Source organism: Ictidomys tridecemlineatus, chromosome 1 (genome assembly GCF_052094955.1).
Source record: "Ictidomys tridecemlineatus isolate mIctTri1 chromosome 1, mIctTri1.hap1, whole genome shotgun sequence".
NCBI lineage: Eukaryota > Metazoa > Chordata > Mammalia > Rodentia > Sciuridae > Ictidomys > Ictidomys tridecemlineatus.
Genome location: NC_135477.1, coordinates 59,670,075 through 59,691,758, shown reverse-complemented (window position 1 = coordinate 59,691,758; position 21,684 = coordinate 59,670,075). Strand labels below are relative to the sequence as shown.

The following is a 21,684-nucleotide window of genomic DNA, read 5'->3' as shown; positions in this document are numbered from 1 at the left end:
CACAGTATCTAATGCTATAACTGTTTTAGCCAAGTGTCAAGAGTCTGATGCCCCATTTACATCATGGATTCGGTATCTCTGCTGATAACACTGAAAACAAAGATGACCACCATTCAAACAGCCTTGTTACTGGAGCACACAGAAGCCCCCATGACCTAGAACCTTTAAAGTGTTGATAGCTTTAGAAAAGCTATTAAATTACACACACAATATGATGGCAATCCTTAAAAACAACAACAACAAAAAACAAACGAAGGCATTTTATAGCTAAACAATTTTATTGGCTTTTTTTTTTGTGTGAAATAAAAAACATGAAACAAACCACCGTGGTTAAAGGCCATAATCAGCATCAACCAAATGAACCAGCCACTTGGTTACAGCAGCTGATAACAACACTAGTGGATATTATTGCTTATACCCCATGTTCATTTATATGTCCATTACATTTTGGCAAGATTACAATCAAATGGGAGCTTTGGTTGTACAAATTCAACTATGACTACTCACTGAAAACACAATCTCTATCATTTTATAATGGGATACATGCCAATTCTCCCTGAGTCTTGACATTTATCCTCTCAGTCCATCTTCTTTCTGCTTCCATTAATGATTTATAACCCCATTAAAAAAAAAAAATCAAGGGGGATGCATTTATCACCATCCCTACCCTACTGCCCCCTGTTGTCAGAAAGGGTGTTGCACTTTTGGGCAAGCTCTTGCATCTAATGTGTTTCCACTGTCAAGAATAAACACCCACCTGTAACACAGGTTCCCAAATGCATACGGTTGTCCACATTGGGATTTGGACTCAGCTGTCTATTTCATTTTACGAAAAGATAGAAAAAAAAAATCAACAGCCCTTAACATCAATAAGTTGACCTTCTAAAAGGATGAGCCCCAGGGTCCTGCCCACACAATTTTATAATGTCTCGCCCAGCAGGCACAGAGATGTGGTTTTACAGTGGTGTGTGTGTGTGTGTGTGTAACATTTTAATTCACAGAGAAGCAATGACTAGATGCCTCTTGAAAGCTCCTCCCACCCCTCTACCATTTTCTATTTTAACACTGAAAACTCAGAAGGACCAAGGGTCAGAACTAACTCACAATAGCACCATTTCCTAGACTCTTGGGATTAGATTCCTTTCTGGTTGGAGAAGGCAGGGACCTAGCCTCCAGCTCCATGCTTTCACAGGCCCTGCTGAATTTCAGCAGGAGTGGGTGGTTTGCCTTAGCCTACTTCTGCAGCAACATGAATTTTTCCCTGGGAAGAGTTAAAAATATATGCCTTACAAAATGAAGTTGGTTGGCCACAGGTGAGAGACCTGAGGAAGACGGTTTTCCGGTGGTGAGATGTGACAAACCTGTAGACGGTGGGACGAGTCTGGGGAAATTTTCCCCTACCCATCTCAATTCAAGTCAGAGGAGAGTCTGATGCAGAAGCACGGCAAATCAAGGAATACTGGGAGACATAACCTAATATAGCAATCCAAACACTAATGGTAGCTTATGTGTTTAGGTCCACCAGTGAGTCTGCCCTGGATAATGCTGGGATTTAATGAGCCCTTCTAATGATTATAAAGATTATCCTCTTGAATCTAGACATTTTAAACAACAGAATATTTGCTATCACTATATTTTACATGGCACATATAACCATATAATTACTAGCACTTACACAGCAAATATTGTAAATACACATTCTTGGAGTCGAGTTGGTAATTATACCGATGTTATTCAGAAGAACAAAAATCAAGCACTTTCAACTTGCACTTTGGGGGACTTCAGTCCAACCCTTTACTTCACAGCAAAAGGATAACCCTTTAATTATGTAATAATGCTTGGCAGTCATATGGGCCAAGAGAATCACAGGGCGACATCATGGTCAAATTTGTGGCCTGTAAAATAAAGTAATACATAGTATTCTCGTTTCAACAAAATACAAGAGACCATATAAAAATATTTTCCAATTTGGAATCTGAAACATGAAAGCTGGATTTTTTTTCTTTGTATAAAAAAGAAACAAAGTAACGGACTGAAGTTTATTAAGCCTCCAAAAAAAAAAAAAAATAGATATATACGTATCAGTTTAAGGAATGCAGTGAGAGAGTCAGCTTCCCTTTTTGTCCAGGCTCATTGATGGTGAGCTTGTGCTTTGATCCTAACAAAGATAAATGCACAAAAGTGGAGGAAGGTCAGTGCCTGAAACCTGAACTACATCGCATCTCTAATAAGACGACTAACTTTACAGTAGTGCTTTTAAAAGTGGTGTATCAGATTACTGATTGTTTTTTTTTTTTTCTGTTCCTCTTCAGGCAACTGCCGGAGATGAATTCCAGAAGCACCACTTTCGTCTTGAGTGATGTTTATTTAGTGCAATGTCTTCCTTCTCTCGTTCCCTTTTCACTCGCTGGTAGTGGTCTTCCTCCTTCAGGTACCACACAGGGGGCCAGCGGTGCCGCTCAAAGTACTCCTGATTGTCTGGTGAAGGAAAGACGCTGATGGTTACTCCTGCTGTCCACTAATTGTGCCTGGTGCTTCAGATATCCTCTCCATAGCCTGATGTGGCGGAGACTATGAGTAGCACCATCTGCAGATGGTGACACTAGAGTTTAGAGAGGTAGAACCTCTCTTGCCGACAAGTCCTGCAGCTGAGCACAGAGAAACCTGAACCATTTGATTTTAGAGTCTAAGCTAGCTCCCAGGACCAGCCTCCCTAGACAAGGGGGAACCAACAACCTCGGTGCAGCATGGGATCCTGAACTCCAGTCCACCTGAGTCCCCCATACAAGTCATTCTCCAAAGAGAATCCTCAGACTACCGTTCCTGTGACTGCCAGGCAAGGACTTCTCCATGAGATGAGTGAGCTCCCTCCCACTGCATGGAAGGTGCTAGCTACTTCAGTCAGGTGGGGAGAACTGGATGAAGGGGGGACCTCCCATGGTCTTACCTGCAGATTTTGATTTGATTTCTTTGCGGAACTTGGAACAAACACTGTTGTAGTTGGTGCAGATGTGGTGCAGACACCAGGCGGCCAACTGGTTGGCATTGTGAAACTGCAGAAAAGTGACCAAAATGGGGATCAGATTCTTATTTTCTAAAGTGAGGAGGCTACAGAGAAATTGGAAGCCATCATAAGGGAGGAAAGAAATGCAGGGCCCACAGCACCGATTCAGGAAAATTTCTGTTTTGACCTCAGTGTTTTGACTTTGGCCATGGCTCTGATGCCCGCCAAGGGTAGTGTTTGGCACACCCTCCCTCACCCCCACCGTGACAGAGACGCCCAAAATAATCACTATATCACATCGTTTTTAAAACAGGCCTTGCCCTTTTGCCCTCCTCCCACCACCTGGCCTCTAATGATGAATGGCCCTGCCCTCTGGAAGGCACCAGCCAGCAGCAGAGAGCAGCGATGTCACCTCTGTTTAAGGAAGCCTCCGCAACAGAATACTCCGTGTCACATGTCAGAGCTCAGCTTGCTGGGGCCGAAGATCAGAAAGACGAGACTGTGGAATGCCTGACTGTCCTATACCTGTCCTCTGGTTAAGTAAGAGGAGCAATCCGTCTGGGCAGGGTGGGAGGGGGACAACTACTCCATCTTTTTATTCTGAGCAGATGCTCAGGGAGGTAGCAGCTGAGGTAGCCATGGCTGCAAAAGATCTGATGCTCAAAAAACTAACGGCCATGGGGCTGGGGATGTAGCTCAGTGGTAGAGCACTTGCCTCACACCTGTAAGGCACTGGGTTCGATCCTCAGCACCACATAAACATAAATAAATAAAGGTACTGTGTCCATCTACAACTAAAAAATATTAAAAACAAAAAACAAACCAGCAGCCAACTCTCCCCCTTATCCTATTACATACAGCATGGCTCCCCTCAACCTGCCCCTCATGCAGATGTTTTATTGGCCATAGAGACCTGAACCCCTGTGGCTTGTACCTCCACTAAGAAGGACAATAGAAAAGCCCAAGTTCTCAGAAACCCTCTCAAGAGACTGAAAATCACAACTCCAAACATTGGAGAGAGTGTGACGTTGGTACCTCCAGCTTCTCCTTGATGTTCAATTTCTCTCTGAAAATGATTGGTAGTGGTGAGCCAGGTTGGCAAGTGCCAGCTCCAGAGAGCCAGCTGATGGTCTAAATTTCTTTCCTGCTCTGAGTCCAGTGACTTCATATTACTACATCCAGTTGCAGTGGGAGCACGTACACCACAGAAGTTGGAAAAGGCAACAGATCAGGGACCCACTTGCCCCCAAGGGTCAATGTTAAGCTCTTTCCAGCTCTTTACTAGGTTAAGATTTAACAAACCAGCGAAGGAGACTCCATCCTAAACTCTTTCTGCCAAGGGCTTAGCATAATCAAATTTCCTTGCAGGATGTGTGTATGTGTGTGTGGGAAGGGTGGTAGGGGGAGGGGATGGGCTGGGGACACTGAGCAAACAGACATAAGTGCAAATTATGACCTCAAGTGAACTGGTCCTACATGAAATTCTGAGTCATTTCCTTTTTCCCTAGGAGGGACACTTACTGAATAGAGCACAAGTCTTAAACTGTCACCCAAATGGGGAATGTTTCAAAAGACCCCAAATTTCAAACCATGGTAGGGGGCTTACTGATTCTACCACCACAGATGTCTGTCTTCAGTTTGGATTGTTGTTTATGTTGGATGTAATAATCTGGATTCATGGCTGTTTCTCTCACTTGCCTATGATTGCTCCAAAGGCAGGGAACCTACTGTTTGTAATGTGTACACCCTCAGCCCAGAGTGGTGCCTGGTACTCGGAGAGAAAATAACAATATTTGTTGAATGCTAAGTCAGAGTGAGTAGGCTGTCCTAAGTCCTGTTCCACCTTCTAACACTTTGAACCTGAGCCACCTCCTGTGGCCACAGTTGAAGGGCCTGAGCAACACCTGCCATACTGCACCTTCCTCTCCTTGAAACCACCTCCTCTCCCTCAATCAATCAAATTACTCAATTTAAATACTGGTTTAAATTGCCTGACTTCAGACTTAGTAAGCCACTGCCCTAGGACAGAGAGTAAGAGAGTGAGAATGAGCACACAGAAAGCCAAACACAAGCAGAAAGACGGTAGAACTTATTCATTCCTTCAGTGGAAAACTCATTGTCAATCAGTCCAAGCCAGGGACTAGCATTCTGCCCATGTGCCTTTCCTCATGAGAGGGCTCCCATTCTCCAGGGCTCTTTCCACATTCTCTTCCACCTAATTCTCAAAATGATCTGTAAGGGGGTGAGGTTGTGAATGGCCATCCACACTATTCTTAGAGTAGAGGATACTGAGGCAGATTAGCTTCGTGCCTTAGAGAAGTTTTGGTTAATAAAGCTGAAGCTGGCTCTTGGTCTTCTCTGGAGGAAGAATGCAAGTATGTATTGGGATTATGGATACTGATGTTAATACGTACTGATTTTAGAAAACCCCAGGAGAGCTTCAGGGAGCTGTTCATTAATGTGTGTGTGTGTGTGGGGGGGGCATTATAGGGCTTCATGGGATTTTAGAAACTGTTCAAGAATTCAAAGAAGGGAGACAAAACCTCCCCCTATCTTGCTCCAGAGGTTCTCCCACATGTGAAGACAGTGCCTTAGGGGACAATGGGACTGGTGTGGGGGGTGGGGTCCTTGTTGTTTTATCAAAGGAAGCCCAGCAGGCTGAATGGTGCCTTGAAATGTAAAACTCTCAGATCTTCTCCATGTACACAGGGGGCCTCTGTGACTCAGTGGTGACATCTTTATTTAGACAGATGCAAGAGTGGAATGTTTTATCAGCATTAAATGAACGGATTGAACACACTTAAGAGGTGAAGAGCGAACTGTAACAAACCTGGGCCAATTCCAAATAGGAGAGCACTTCCCCATCAATGCCCACGCCACTCATGGCGGCCTTGGTCAGCTCTTGAACGGCGTGCTGCTCTGGGGAAGAGAGAGAGGGCCAAAGAACGTTAAAACTGTGTTCTGCAAGCCAGACACCTTGCCTGAAGGGGCTGGGCTGGGACCAGTTCAGAAGGGAGGAAATATGGGACACGGCTCTGGGCAGCCATCCAAACTGACCAGGATTCTTTTAATATGCAGCACTCTGGCATCCAACATCCCGCCAACATCCCTGTCGTGTTTGTGCTTCTGAATTAGCCAGAATCCTCTAGACTCTCTCTGTCTTATCCAGGATGGTAACCACTGGCCATATCAGACTATTTAAACTTAAATTAATTACAATTAAATAAAATGAGAAGTTCAGTTCCTCATTCACACTGGGCGCATGAAACACTCAATGGCTACACTTGTGCTCAAAGCATTGAACAGCGTAGGGTTAGAACATTTCCATCACTGTGAGACAGTTCTCCTGGACAGAATGGTTCTAAATAGTCTATCATATTTCTAGAATCCTCTAGGCCATTCCTAGCATCAACGTTCCTGTTTGACAGTTTCTGTGCTGACATGGCTCTCATTCTCAATAAGCTCTGACAGTGAAGAAACTGAAGGACAGGAAAAATAAGTCTATGGGGGAATTAAAAATGTGGATGCATGTGTCTGTATCAATAGCTATAGATGGATAATGTATTGTTCAGCCTCTTGGATTGTAAAGATGAGGGAACCGGAGTCAGAAGAAACAAAAAACCCAAGTTGGGAGGGTCTTTCGGCTTGGGAGATTATGTCCAAATCTTGTAAGCCGAATTTAAATTGGTGTCTGGGTTCGGCTGATTCTTGCCTCTGTTTGGGCTGTCTGTGGCCTTTGGGGTTGATGTGTGTGACCAGGCTTGGCCCAGTATTTCTAGCTCTTTGATGTTGATGTCTTCTCAGGCATTGTACTTGCTCTTCTAGCCCAATATATATCCAGATCTCATTTTATTGCACTTCACAGAACTTATGATTTTTACAAATTGAAGGTTTGGAGCAACCCTGTGTTGAGTGCGTCTACTGGAGACATTTTCCCAACAGCCTGTGCTCACTCTGTGTCTCTGTGTCACATTTTGATAATTCTCAAAATATTTCAAACATTTTTATCATTATTATATGTGTGTACACATATGTATGTGTGTATATATAAATCTCATAATAACATACATTATATATGTATGTACATGTATATATGTATGTATATATAAAATTATTATTATATTTTTGGTACCGGAGATTGAACCCAGGGGCACTTAATTACTAAGCTACATCCCTAGCCCTTTTAAAAGAATATTTTATTTAGAGACAGGGTCTTGCTAAATTGCTTAGGGTCTTGCTAAGTTACTGAGGGTGGCTTGTGATCTTCCTGCTTCAGCCTTTGAGCTGATGGGATTACAGGTATGTGCCATAGTGCCTGGCTATTACTATATAAGTTTATGGTGATCTTGGGTAAATTATCTTTAATGTCACTATTGTAATTGTTTTGGGGTGTCAAAAATTTTGCCCATAGAAGATGATGAAATTAATAGACAAATGTGTGTGTTCTAACTGTTCAACTGACCGATTATTCCTGTTTCCTCTCTCTCCTTGGGTCTCCCTATTCCTTGAGACACAACAGTACTGAAATTATTCCAATTAATAGGCTTATAATGACTTCTAAGTGTTCAAAAGTGAAAGGAAGAGTCACACTCTTATTTATTTGTTTGTTGTTGGTACCGGGGATTGAACCTAGGGGTACGTCATATAGTAATTTTTGAATTTTTGAGACAGGGTCTACATTGCTGAGTCTGGCCTCCAATTTGTGGTCCTCCTGCATCTGCCTCCCCAGTCACTAGGATTACACTCCCAATTCCTCTCACTTTAAATCAAAAGCTAGAAATGGTTAAGTTTAGAGAGGAAGGCATGTCAAAAACCAAGAAAGGCTGAAAGCTAGCCTTCTTATACCAAACAGTCAAGTTGCGAATGCAAAAGAACAGTTCTTGAAGGACATTGCAAGTGCTACTCCAGGGAATGATAAGTAAGATAGCCTTATTGCTGGATCTGGAGGAGTCTCAGCGGTCTGGAGAGAAGAGCCAACCAACCACAACATTCCCTAAGCCAAAGTAAGGTCCTAACTCTCTTCAATTCTATGAAGGCTGAGAGAGGTCAGGAAGTTGCAGAGAAACGTGAAGCTAGTGGAGGTTGGTTTATAGGCTTAAAGGAAAGAAGACGGCTTGATAATGTAAGAGGGCAAGGTGAAGCAGCAAGCGGAGCACCTGCTGCTAATCATCCAGAAGATGTGGCTAAGACAATCGATGACTCTGAGTAACAGGTTTGCAATGCAGACAGAGCAGCCTTTCATTGGAAGAACATGCCATCTAGGGCTTCCATAGAGAGAAGAAGCCAATGCCGGGATACAAAGCTTCCAAGGACGGGGTGACTCTCTTATTAGAGGATAAAGCAGCTGGAGAATTTAAGATGAAGCCACTGCTCATTTGTCACTCTGAAAATCATAAGGCCCTTAGGAGTTACACTAAATAGGCTCTGCCTCTGCTCCAGAAACGGGACATCATCTGGATGACAGCACATCTGTTTACAATAGAATTTATTGTCTTTAGCCCACCGTTGAGACCTGCAGTTAAGAAAAAACAAGATTTCTTTCAAAATATTAGTGATCACTGGCAATACACCTCGTCACCAAAGAGCTCTAATACAGATGCTATTTTAGTCAGCTCTTTTACTGCTGTGACCCAAAGACCTGACAAGAACAATTAGAGGAGGAGAGGTTTATTTTGGCACTCCTGGTTTAAGAGGTCTCAGGCCATGGACAGCTAACTTCATTCCTCAGGGCTTGATGTGAGGCCTAACATCATGGCAAAGGGTGTGGCAGAGGAAAGCAGCTGGGGACATTGTGTCAGCAGGCAGAGATAGCTTTGCTCAACAAAGACAAAATATAAACCCCAAAGGCACACTCCCCAGGGACCCACCTGCCTAAAGTTACCATTCAATCCACTTTTCAGGACATTAATTTGCTGATTAGATGAAGGCTCTCATAACCCAATCATTTCATCTCTAAATCTTCTTGTATTGTCTCATGCATGAGCTTTTGGGTACCTTACATCGAAAGCATAACAGATGTATAATGAGATTAATGCCATCTTCATGCCCCACACAACATTAAACTGGAAAACATTCTGGAAAGGATTTACCATTCTAGATGCCACTAAGAGCATTCATGTTTCATGGTAAGAGGTCAAAAGAGCAACATTAACAGGAGTTTGCAAGAAGTTGGTTCCAACCCTATGGATGACCTTGAGGAGTTCAAGACTTCCATGTACAAAGACACTGCAGATGGGGTAGAAATAACAAGAGGGCGAGAATGGGAACTTCTAAGAGAACTGCAGCCTGAGGATGTCACTGAATTATCACAATCTCATGACAGAACTTTAATGAGTAAGGAGTTTCTTCTTAAAGACGAGCAAAGTGGCTTCTTGATAGAAACCTGCACCTGGTGGAAACACTGTGTGCATTGCTCAGACGAGAACAGATCCAGAATGTCACAACGACTTAGTGAGGAAGAGGCAGCAAGACTGGGAGCACTGACTCCACTTTCAAAAGAGATTCTACTGTGGGCGAATGCTATCAAATAGCGTCATAGGCTGCAGCCTACTCTTCTGTGAAAGGGTCAGTCCATGCAGCAAACTTCATGGCCATCTGGTTTTAAAGAGCCACCACAGCCATTTCAACCTTTAGCATCATCACCTTGATCAACCAGCAGCCCTCAAAACTGAGGCAAGACTCTTCACCAGAAAAGAGATTACCTCTGGCTGAAGGCTCAAAAGATTGTTAGCATTTTTTTTTTTTTTTTTAGCTACAAAGCATTTTTTTCACTAGGTATGCTTTTTGTTTTTTAAGACATAACGTTCTTTCATACTTCATAGATTATAGTAGATTGTAAACATAACTAATATTCTCTGGGAAACCAAAGCTTCACGTGGGCTCACTTTATTGTGATATTTGCTCTACCGTGGTGGTCTGGAACTGAACCTGCAACATGTCTGAGATACACCTGTATTGTACAACCCATGCTTACTTTGTGCTCTGGCTTCATGTACTCAGTGTGCCTCTATCTGGTCAGTTTGGCCTCTGGAACTGAATGATTTCTTTGGCAAAACCCTCTTCAGCTGCACTGATAAACAAAACTATTTGGCACAAAATTTCCCAGAGAAGTCATCCGGGTTCTTTCATCTTAGATAACTGCAGCATTTCTTTTCTTTTGTTGCGGGGAGGTGGGGGCTACTGGGGATTGAACTCAGGGGCACTCAACCACTGAGCCACATCCCCAGTCCTATTTTGTATTTTATTTAGAAACAGGGTTTCACTGAGTTGCTTAGCACCTCGCTTTTGCTGAGGCTGGCTTCAAACTTGTGATCCTCCTGCCTCAGCCTCCCAAGCCGCTGAGATTACAGGCATGCACCACTGCACTCAGCGAGCATTTCTTGATATTTATTTAACACTGGCTTGCAAAGCATTTCATCCTGGAAACTGAATTTTAAATACTCTGCAAAGATATTCTAGACACTCTAGACAATACATGCCAAATGCTATCAATGATTAAAGGAATCATTCTGAGGAAGCAATATATTAAATAATCACAACAGTAAAAACAACATTTAACAACAATACTAAATGTACATAGAAGTCTGGAGTTCACACACAAAGTTTTCTCTGGATCATTTAAAAAAATAGCTTTCATGGAGAAATCAATCCCATGTTATCATTGCCAGTCTTAATATTTTAGCAAAAATGGCAATATTTCAAGACTCATCACAAACCTTGTTTGATGAATTTGACTCCAAATTACTTTTGGGCATTAAAAAAAATCAAATTCATCCTCAAAGGACAAATATTTGGAAAACCTGTGGAGAGTTACATGAAACTCATATTTCTGAAAAAAGGAGCTGCCTCCTGCAGCCTGCTGAAGTTAGTGTTTAAAAAGTTGTACACTCAGTTGGATCTATGGCTTTAGGTATATTAGTAAAAAACTCTTTTTAAACAAATCTAACAGCAATGCTTCAGCTCTCTATTTAATTGGGGGGAAGAAGTAGGGAAAAGAGAGGACTTTGATCTTCAGATGGTTTGTGTGTAGCAGAAACCTGGAGGACAGAAAAACTCATCTTTCCCATTTGAAGTCCTTGCCAGAAAGTGAAGTGTAGAGAGGGTGGGTTGATTTATTCATTTGCTCATTTTTAATCACTCAATTATTCAAGAAATGTTTATTGAGAGCCTAATAGGCTCAGGCACTTTTCCATGTACAGGGGAAAGGCCAGTGAACAAGACAGGCACTGTCTGTCTCTGCTTTCATTCTTCATAAGAATAACCACAGTAATGAAAATCCAATTTGCTAATTGACACCTCTGGGGAGCAAAGCAGAGGATTTAAATTTTAAAAAGTTGACAAAAGCTATCTAAATGCATATATCCTATACAGACCTGCTTCAGTTTATCAACTGAACGAAACTAGGAATTGTAGATAAGGTTCTTGAAGCTAAGCCAAACCTCCCCTTTTTCTTTTTTCCCAAAATGAACTTGACAATGTCAGAACATTTTCTGAAATAGCTATAAGAAAACCACTTACATAATGCTTACTAGGAGCCAGACACTGTTCTAAAGACTTTATATATTTTAACTCACTTAATCTTCACAATAACTCGAAGGTAGATAATATTATTCCTGCTTTAAAAGAGAGAAAGCTGAGCTACAGAACAAAGGTTCTATAAAGGACAAAGTCATTGGCCAGTAAATGGTGGAACCCAAATCAGAAACTAGGCAATTTGGCTCTGTAGTCTATACTTAGCCACTGCACCGACTGTCTCTTCCTTAAACACTGTGTCTGTGCACACATTATGATAGGATGTTGGTGACAGAATCTTTTTATTTCAAGTTCTGTGCCCACAAGTGACTCGGCATGCATAGAGCATATGCCTCCAGGGCAGGGTCCTGAATGACCATTATATCTGTATCACCTAACAGGGACTAGCACAAAAACAGATGCTTAAAAAATATTTTTTGAACTGCTGATACATTTGATCAATTCATATCGCAGATATAAAACAGTCCTATTTGGGGGGATAAAAAAAATACCTTCTTATTCCCTGAAGCTCTTATTTTAAATGCGATCTTGAAGAATACGACAGACCCTGTGCAAAGTCATCAGCCTTACCTGCAAGTGCAACCAAGTGTGGCAGGCAGAATCTGTTTGCCAAGGCAATTAGTTCCAGCGGATCCAGGTCCAAGTTAGGCGACAACTGCTTGGTATAGAGATAATCCAATACAGCTTGCATTGACATCTTGTTTATGTTTGGGAGATGTACCTGAAATGTTACAGGAAACACTCAATTCTGCTGGAGAAATCAGGGAATAGGCTCATTTTCAGGCTATGGGCTTATAAATATCCCAACTGTGGGATTCGATACTGCCAAGTCTCAGATACCTGCTTTGAGGCTGTGCGTAGAAATCATTCAGTATTTATGGCTTTAAACATAACGGTTTGATTTGTAGTTGACAAAAGAGTGGAGCTGTTTGACAAAGTCTGATTTGGAATTTTTAAATGGCTATTCAGATGTATAAATCAGACAAATGGGCTGCAAATGTGTGGTGACATTATGGGCCCTCCTTGGCAGGTACTGATAATACTCTACTGTGGGAGAAAGAAATCTAGAAACACGACAGGTGTTAGGTGGCGGGGGGGGGGGGGGGGGGGCGCAAGCCACACTGTTGCCGACACAGGAGAGCGCCTGCTCTCTAAGATGTTGAGAGAGATGACAACCATCCCGGTTGCCACAGTGACTGGCTTGATTCTGATGTTCTATCCATATGTGTTAGCGCCATATATATGCTTTATTATTTTTTCCTACAACCACTTGGATTCAGAACTACTGGAACATTATTTGGTCTCAGGTGCTTTGGAAAATCCAAAGGAATCCCTGCTGGGACATCTATGGGGAGTGGTTGATGGGGTCTGATGTACAGTCCTCTTGTCAAGATATCTCGAGGACCTGGAATTGTCCATATAAATGCATGCTGGAGTTTGCTGCCTGGAGGTTCAGTTTGAGACAGGTGGGCAAGGATGGAGAGGGATATACTCTCTTAAGCAGCTACTCTTTATTCCAGGTCCCCAACCAACTCCATAAGACAGACCCTGGCATGGTACATAGTAGTGCCACTAGCTTTTCCTACTGGAATGTTGATGATTACAAAGATTAACCTTTCTAGAAGGCCTCCTATACACCAGTCATTTTTGCTAAGCTTTCTACATAAACCATCCAATTTGCTTTTTATCTCCACTCTAGGAGGAAGAGACATTATTTTTACCAGTTTACAGAAAAGGAAACTGAGGTTCAGGGAGGTTAAAGCTTAGGTCCAAGGTCACAGAGCTATTAAGTAGGGACTGGGATTTAAACTCAGGAGTATCATTCTTCTAAAGACTGTTTTTCTAATTACTGTGCAGTACTCGAAGCCATTAACAGCAAGGAAGTAAAGGTTTGGGTTATAGAACAATAATGTGCTGCATTTCACTAATAGTTTTTAAGAATTACATTTCTAATTTAAAAGGATAACAGTTATAAATTTCCTAATTCTGGTACTTAAACCTGTAGACAGTATATAAAGATATAAAGATCTATATCTAAATATGATTACATCCACATAAAACATGATTATATCTATATAGTACACATAACTACACCTCCCCCATATATATTTATTTCTCTCTCTACACACACACACACACACACACACACACACACACACACACACACACACATACACACATATCTTCGGCATTCTACAAGGAGCTCATGGCCTATGGTTTCAGAATTAAGCCATAAAAACTTCCCATATTATTCTCCTTTGTAGTCACCAGCCACCTCAGAGGGAGCATATATTTTCAGCAGGTAGAGTCATTCTTTATTATATTATATGGAAGGACTAGAAAAATTCTTGGAAATATTAAGAAATCTACACTTCCCTTTGAGACACAGCCAGTGAAAACCATATTTATGATTCCATAAATAAGCTGCATGGGTCATTATAATCAAGTTTCTTTCTTTGGGTTTTTTTTTTTTTTTTTTTTGTTACCGGGGATTGAACCCAGGGGTGCTTAACCACTGAGCCACATCCTTAGCTCATTTTTTAATATTTTATTTATATTTAGAGATAGGGTCTGTCTCACTAAGTTGCTTAGGACCTTGCTAAGTTGCTGAGGCTGGATTTGAACTCGTAATTGTCCTGAGTCAGTCTCCCTAGCAACTGGGATTACAGGTGTGCACTATTGTGCCCAGCTCATTTCAAGTTTCTAGCACATCATATATAATAGAATTTGATTAATAAAAACTCTTATTGACATTATTATCTTAAAGCCATACACATACTGGGCCGTGTGAAATATCCAGATGTTGGAATGTTAGTTATTCCTCTCTTCAACCAGTTGCACCTGAATATAAATATCAATTGCCATTTGAGTGAGTCTAATACTGGCTGCACTTGTGTGTATGCTTACATACACATGTATTGATATGCACATGCATTTGTCTTATACAGATAATGAAGTTCCTTATGGGTGCTCGCACAAACTTGTTTCTGTGTATATGTAAACAGCAAAATTTCATTACTCTAGAATGATGTTTGGATTAGTGGTTTTCTAGATATTTGAAGATTAAGTTGTGAAGCTTTTAAGATTTGAATTTTTTTTGTAATCAAAGTATCCATATTTTACAAAGTGCTAAGTGCCATATTACTAATTGTTAATACAAGCTGCAGAGCTTCTGCTCGCTCGTGTACAGGGACGTCTGTTGCCTCTGAAAAGAATGCCTGAAGGGACAGAGTAAGAGTCTGGGGCAAGCCCAGGCATATGCTACTAAAATACTGCACAATCTTTGATAAATCACTTACCCTCTCTGACTTTCAGTTTCCTCATCTCATATGGGAGGAATCTGGAATAGATTTTTAAAAAGTTTCTTCTTTATTGACACTCAGTTTTGAAAATATTTAAATTGTCTTAACACTGTTTGCTAAGACTGTGTTCTCTAAATCATTCCTTAAAGAAAAAAAAATGCCCATTGGAAATACAAATATGAAAATGGACATCTTAAGTTAAAAGACGTTATTTTGGGCCACAGGAGACGACAGATTCCAGTGAGCAGCACTGCCCCACTCCTGCCTGTGTCCTCTGAGAGTTCTGATGTTTATAACCACCCATGCCTGCTGTTTCCTTTTTGCTTAATATGACATTAACAAGTTTTGAAGTGATGATTCTTTTTGGCAAATCATGTTAGAGACCCTTAGAAATAACCATCAAATGAAAATAAAAACACTTTCAGAACGTGCATTTTTTTTCCTCTAGTGGTTGATTTTTTAATAACAAAGCCTGTTCTGTGACTTCCATATTTATAATTAATTGTGTAACAACCTTTGATAGCACTTTAAAAATAATATACATAAAGCTACAGAAGAAATTGAATACAAAGTTTTAGATCCTACTGGCTGAATGTTGCTTAAAGAAACAAAAAATGACTAATGAGGGGGCTGGGATTGTGGCTCAGTGGTAGAGTGCTCGCCTTGCATGGAGGAGACCCTGGGTTCGATCCTCAGCACCGCAGAAAAATAAATAAATAAAGGTTTTGTGTCCATCTACAACTAAAAATTTTTAAAAAGTGAGTAAGGAAAGAGAATATGCCCTCCTAAACAATGTTGCATATTCTAGTTCAGTTGGTTTAAAATTTTAATTGTGAAGATTAGCTCAGACCATTAGGCTTATAATTAGAGATCGTCTCATACAGAATGAGAAAGCATTCTAGATCTAGAGCACTGCTTACTACAAGCCGGGCATGTATTTTTAATGAACCACTTGCTGAGTACCTCGGGGGGAGAGAATTATGCTTACTGCTACATTAAAAGTAATGAGAAAAGATCTATGTAAGATATAGTGTTCTTGAATATTAAAGGACAAAAATGTTAAAGCAACAACAGGCATAATTCCTTCTGGATATGCATGTGCATTCTATTAATTCTCCCCCCGTCTCACCAAATAGGCTGAACTTCATGGGGGAAGTCAGATTACTCCAAGACAATCAACAGTTAAATGATGACCTAGGAAGACCGAATCCCAAGTGTGAAAACCAAGCCCCAGTGTGAAGACAGGAGAAATCAACTGTGGGCTATTTACAAGCCTTTGACCAAGTGCCTCTTCCCTTTACCTAGGACCACCACCATCTTGCTTCTTAGTTTAGAAAGGGAACTGGGGGCATTTTAACTTATGTCTCTCAGGGCACAAAGACCTTCACCCCCTCATGGAAAGAACTTAACAAGAACACTCTGGGATAACAGTCTCTGACATTTGTTGAGCATTTACACGTTCTAGGTGTCACATCTGAGACATTACACATGCCTTCTCTTACTTTATTTACACTCTGAAGAAGGTTCTCTTGTCATCCCCATTTTATAGATGGAGGAAACAGGTTTAGAGAAGGTTGGTCACTTGCCCAAGGTCAAACTGGGCCTAGAGTTCATAATTACTAAATGATAGTGTATGCTGGAAATAAAAGAAAGGGGGCAGGAAAGGGTGGAAATGGGTTTCTAGTGTACTGGCTAATGGAATTTTGGCGGATTTTTGGTGACTTGGTTCCATGGCCTTTATTTTTTGAGCTGGTTTCAATCTACACATACAGATTAACCTCAGCTGCAGTTCTCAGAGTTAAGTGACCTGGTCTTTCCGGAGGGTGTGCTAAGCAGGTGGCCACCTCTAGTGCAGCTATTAACTACCCTGTAATATGTGTGCGTTCACGCTTGCTGCCAAGGTTTTGTTTTGGTCACCTCTCCTGCACATTCTAATCTGGAGAAGATTACAGTCCATTCTGTGAAGGGATAAAGGGGATTAGCATTCGTGAGGTCAGCTCAGACAGCGTCCCTTTGTGCCTGGGTTCCTGACCTTGATCAACTTTTCTCTGCTGCACAATCAGCACACATTTGAGTGAGCTAGGAAAATAAGGGGAGCAGGCCTCTGAGCTCTTTATTTCTGGAGATTACTGATGTCAGTAAAATGCCAATTGGATGAGGTTTCACTAATTGGTGGCCCCCCTGAATTTTTCTTTGAAGTAAAGAATACCATCATCATCACAATAAGACTGGTGGCAGCTGCCCTTTGCTTATGCAAAGCTTAGGAAGTGCTTTGCAAGGGTTGATTCTCAAGGACACCCAGCTTGGAAGTGAAAGAGTTATGATCTGGGCCCCATAGTCCCTTAATGATGCAGGCTCCATCATACAGCAGTAAGCTTTTTGTTGGTACTGGGGATTGAACCCATGGCCTTGTGCATGCAAGACAAACACTCTACCAATTGAGCCATATCCCCACCTCCACACTGTAGCAATCTTGGTAAAAGGCTCACACATGTTTGATCCTTCAGGAGAGACTTGGATTAGTTACAAGGGAGCACCTTCTGATTTATAAAGGCTGGTAGGTACTCAGAGGAAGGTAGTGGGACAATCCTGATGTCTTTTTCCCAAGCAGCAGATGGTGGTTTAGGAGCAGCTGCAGTTTGTTCTGGAAGCAGGAGTGTGGCCTAGTGACCTTCTCAGTCCCAGCCATCCCAGGCTTGTGATTCTAGGATTCTGTTCCCTACTTGGGGATGCAAATGCAGGCTCCTGGGTCATAATGGAAGTGCTCAGATTTCTCCTATGAGCACCCTTTTTGAAAAGTTAGCTATTGTTTTCTGTGTTTCTTCTGAAAGTTTGGAGATGTGCTGAGATAAGCAAAACAAGTCTCTTAGGACAATAAACTTGATGGGGTGTCCCCATGTTTTTTTTTAAAGATTCTAAAAAATAATTGCAAAACTCAACAAAAATGCTTGTTCATTCTGGACTAAAGTTAGAAGGGCTTGAATGGAATTTCCCACCCCCCCCCCAAGGGAATCTGTAAAAGAATAAAGACAGTGCCTCTGAAATATGGCTTGCTTTGTTCTAAGAATGTCCTTCTTTTGGTGCTATATGATCCAGCTGCTTCCACTAGACCTATGCACTCTGAGAAGTGGATTCATTCAGAGGAGTGACTGTTTGCTACAATGCAGTTGACAAACCCTCCTACCCCTTCTGCAAGGGCAGAGAAGGAAGGAAAGAGCTGTGGAGTGCTGTAGGTTAAGGTCACTTCATTCCTTACCTGCAGGCAAGGAGCCTGAGGCCCAGGTTGAGGTTTCTTAAGGTCCCCCAGCTGGTTAAGGGCAGAACAGGACTTGGGACTTACTTAAGTGAAGAACTCCTCACTTTCCTGAACTTCTAGACATCAGGTTCTGCCCCTCTTAATACTTGATTTTGATAGTACTTTGGTGACATTTGTTAAAAAGGAATAGCTGACCATGTCTTCACTGTCAAGGACAGGAGTGAGGATGAAAGGCTGAATTGCACGTGTAGGTGCTCGAACATGAGATGAATCACCCACAGGACCTCCTGACTGTAGAATTAGAAAAGGGTGGCTTCACCCTGTCTATTTCACGGAAGCAGTTAAAGACTGAAGTCATCTGGATACTTCAACATTTTAGGTAAGCACACGTGCACACACACTCACAAGACACCACTTGGCCTGGAGGAAGGCACATACCTCACTGTTGGCGCTTTCCACAAACGAACCCCCAAACATGGCAGCCATCCACTCGCAGCTACAGATAAGCAATGGCTTGTGGGCACTGATGGCTCCATCATCCAAGGTAAAGGTCACATCTGCCAAAGGATGGAGGGAACACAATGATGAGCTGGCTCTGCCCAAAGCTCAGAGTCTTCTGTTCCAACCATGTCCACCAACCGGTATCCCTCTCGCTGGCTCTTCTGTGGGTACTCACTGATTTCACGTTAACCTCCACTTTTGGCACACCCAATTTTCACCATAAGGAACAAGCATTTAAAATAACATATAAGGTCACAACACAGATTTTCTGAACCATATAGTAACAAAAAAGGAAAGGGATATTTTCCCTCCTCCTCCTCATGAAAAACTTCAAACATATACAACAAGGCAAAGAATAATATAAGTTGAGTATTCCTTGAACTAGAATGTTTGGGAGGATATGTGTTTCAGATTTTGGATTTGTTCAGGTTTTGGGATATCTGAATATATATAGTGAATATCCTGATGATGGAACCCAAGTTTGAATATGAAATTCATATGTTTCATATATGCCTTATGTGCATAATCTGAAAATAATTTTTTACAATATTTTTAGTAGCCCTGCATTTTGACTGTGACCTGTCATGTGGGGGACAGATATGAAACTGTCCACTTTGTCGGCAATCAAGCAGTTGAAATCTTGAAGCATTTCAGATTTTGGATTTTCAGGTTAGGGTTGTTCAACCTGTACAACAATCACTCATTTACCTATTGTTAACATCTTGCCACGTTTATTTTTTTTTTTTAACAGATAATGATACTTTCATTCCTAACCACTTTATCATGAATATTCTAAAAATAAGAACATTCTCCTAAAAAAATCTCATTATTCCACCTAAGAAAATTAAAAATAATTTCTTGATGTCATCCACTGTCTAGTTCATATTCAAATTTCTTTAATTATTCCTAAGTTGTTTTTCATATTTTTTTTAAAAATGGGAGCCTCCTAGTGAGTCTCCCACCCCTCATTTGGTTTTGTCACTGCAGTAAAGGGAGGGTGATTCAATCAACTTTAGTTTAACTTACTGTAGGTCTGTGGCGCGTTCTTTCATTAACTTTTAAGGCTATTTATACACCACAATGGCCAGTGTTTGGAGTAAATATTATTCACAAGCTTTAAAATTAATTAAAAGACTCAGTGACCACTTGCTAAATGGGTAGGACCATGGCAGGGGCTAGGAAGGATAGACAAAAATAGAGGTATCCATATAAATAGAATTCCGGAAGTCAACTTTTTCCAATGAAATGCATACCCACCCACACCCACACACACCCAGAGGTCAATTTTAGAACAATCAGCATAAATATCAAAGACAAAGCAAGGTCAGGAAAACTACAGAATAGCATGAGGGCAGAGAAGGAGGGAGATGGGACAGATGAGACACCCTTCATAGGAAGGCAAGGGCCACCAAACTCAGGTTCAAGAAGGAATTCAGTGGGCTTAGGACCAAAGATCAATGCTGACAGTCAAGGATCCCCAGCACCACATAAAAATAAATAAATAAAATGAAGGTATCATGTCCATGTACAACTTAAAAAAAAAAATAGACTTGGTCAAGGAACAGATGCTGATAGGGTACTGCAAGCATCAAGCTGGCTAGAGACAGGCTCAGGGACATCTGATTGACCCCTTAGAGCAGCGTGGTGCCACAGCAGTTTAGGAAACAGATTTCTGTAACCAAAAAAGGGTTCCAGTACCCCTCCTACCATTTATTGTCTGTGTCATCGTGTGTGAATTACCTAACCTCTCTGTTCCTTAGTTTTCCCAATTGCAAAATGGGGAATAACCAATAAGACTGATGAGAATTAAATAAGTTAATACCTTCAGCTTAGAAACGTACATGGAAAAAAAAATAAGCACTTGTAAATGTTAATTACGGTTAACCTTTCCTTCTCTTAGTTTGGCTAATGTTTGATAAAACACCACCAAAGGTGTACATGGCTCCACCAGGGGACCTGCTCACCTGAGAATGTCCCCTTGCTGAGACACTCTTTTATCCGGTTGGCTTTCCTGACGTGAAAGGCTTTCGTAATCTCCTGGTTCATAAAGGCTTCCTTGTTCATGATGTTTTCCACCATCATCCTCAAATCAAACATCTCCAGGACCTCTGCGATCTGAGCCAGCCCCACCAAATCCTTTTCCTTCTCATCCAGTTGACCTGTATAAAGAAACTGGAGCAGGGTCCGGAAAGGGCCTGGCTGGACTGACGAGTCCATCCTGACCACAGTCACGGGGCCCGCCCGCTTTGAAATGGGATTGACCTGCATTTCTCTGTGCATGCCAAGGAACCCTTTGCTCCAGCCTGACAAAGGCTGCTTCTCAGTAACGGAGCCCTCGGCTTCCAGCCCCGGAGTCTCCAACAGGTTCTTGCTTGGAGACATCCCCTGATCGGCCTGAGGCCTCCTCAGGGCACCTTCTTCCCCTTCCTCATCTGCATCAAGACTCAGCGTCCGGCCCTGAAGAGGTCTGCTCTGCATCTCTTTCTCACCAACGCCTTCACCCCAACTTGGGGATTCTTCACATTCCATTAAAAAAAGATCGTAAAATTTGGAAGAAGAGGTAGCAAGGTAAATTCGATGTGCAAAGATGTGCTCCTCGTCCTGAAGGATGAACAGGACGTCAGCACACAGTGGATTATCCAGTAAACAGGCAGCTTCATTAGTCCCCATGGAAGGACACTCTGGGATTTTGATGACTGGTGGAGGGGCTTTGGGAGGTAGGAAGGGTGCCTGAAGTAAAGGTTTCTGGACTTTTTTTAAGTGGGACTTCCAGAACTGCAGGTGCCGGCGGGAAATGAGCGCTGCGCGAATGGCATTGTCAAATACATCCTTGATTCCAAACCGGTCAAATACACTGGTTTCGTAGTATGGTATACCAAGTTCCTTTGCAACCTCTCGACCTTTTTCTGGGGGCAAAATATCCCCTCTCTTTATGGGCCTGAAATAGAATATTTTTAAAAATTATAATCAGCCTTATTTTAGAGAAAAATTAGTCACCAGTGTCTACCTAAGCACCCAATTTAATTATACATCTAAAAATCTATTCAAGCTTTAATAAGAATCTCGAAAAATCAACTACTAAACACAAG

General features: G+C 41.7%; 1 protein-coding gene across 12 annotated transcripts in view; it reads right to left on the bottom strand.

Annotated features, from left to right (window-relative positions):
• Nucleotides 1-259: 259 nt before the first annotated feature.
• Rhobtb1 (Rho related BTB domain containing 1) overlaps nt 260-21,684 on the bottom strand; it is a 129,905-nt gene continuing 108,480 nt past the window's right edge. For 11 of the 12 annotated variants that reach the window (XM_078041587.1, XM_078041597.1, XM_078041579.1 and 8 more), the window contains 6 exons: nt 20,560-21,533; nt 18,533-18,651; nt 12,107-12,257; nt 5,835-5,923; nt 2,948-3,053; nt 260-2,478 (listed from right to left, as the gene is read on the bottom strand). In XM_078041587.1, the coding sequence (XP_077897713.1) occupies nt 2,309-2,478; nt 2,948-3,053; nt 5,835-5,923; nt 12,107-12,257; nt 18,533-18,651; nt 20,560-21,533 (1,609 nt within the window). In that variant the 3' untranslated portion in view covers nt 260-2,308. The remainder of the gene's footprint in view (nt 2,479-2,947; nt 3,054-5,834; nt 5,924-12,106; nt 12,258-18,532; nt 18,652-20,559; nt 21,534-21,684) is intronic. The other variant, XM_078041623.1, reaches the window with a different exon arrangement.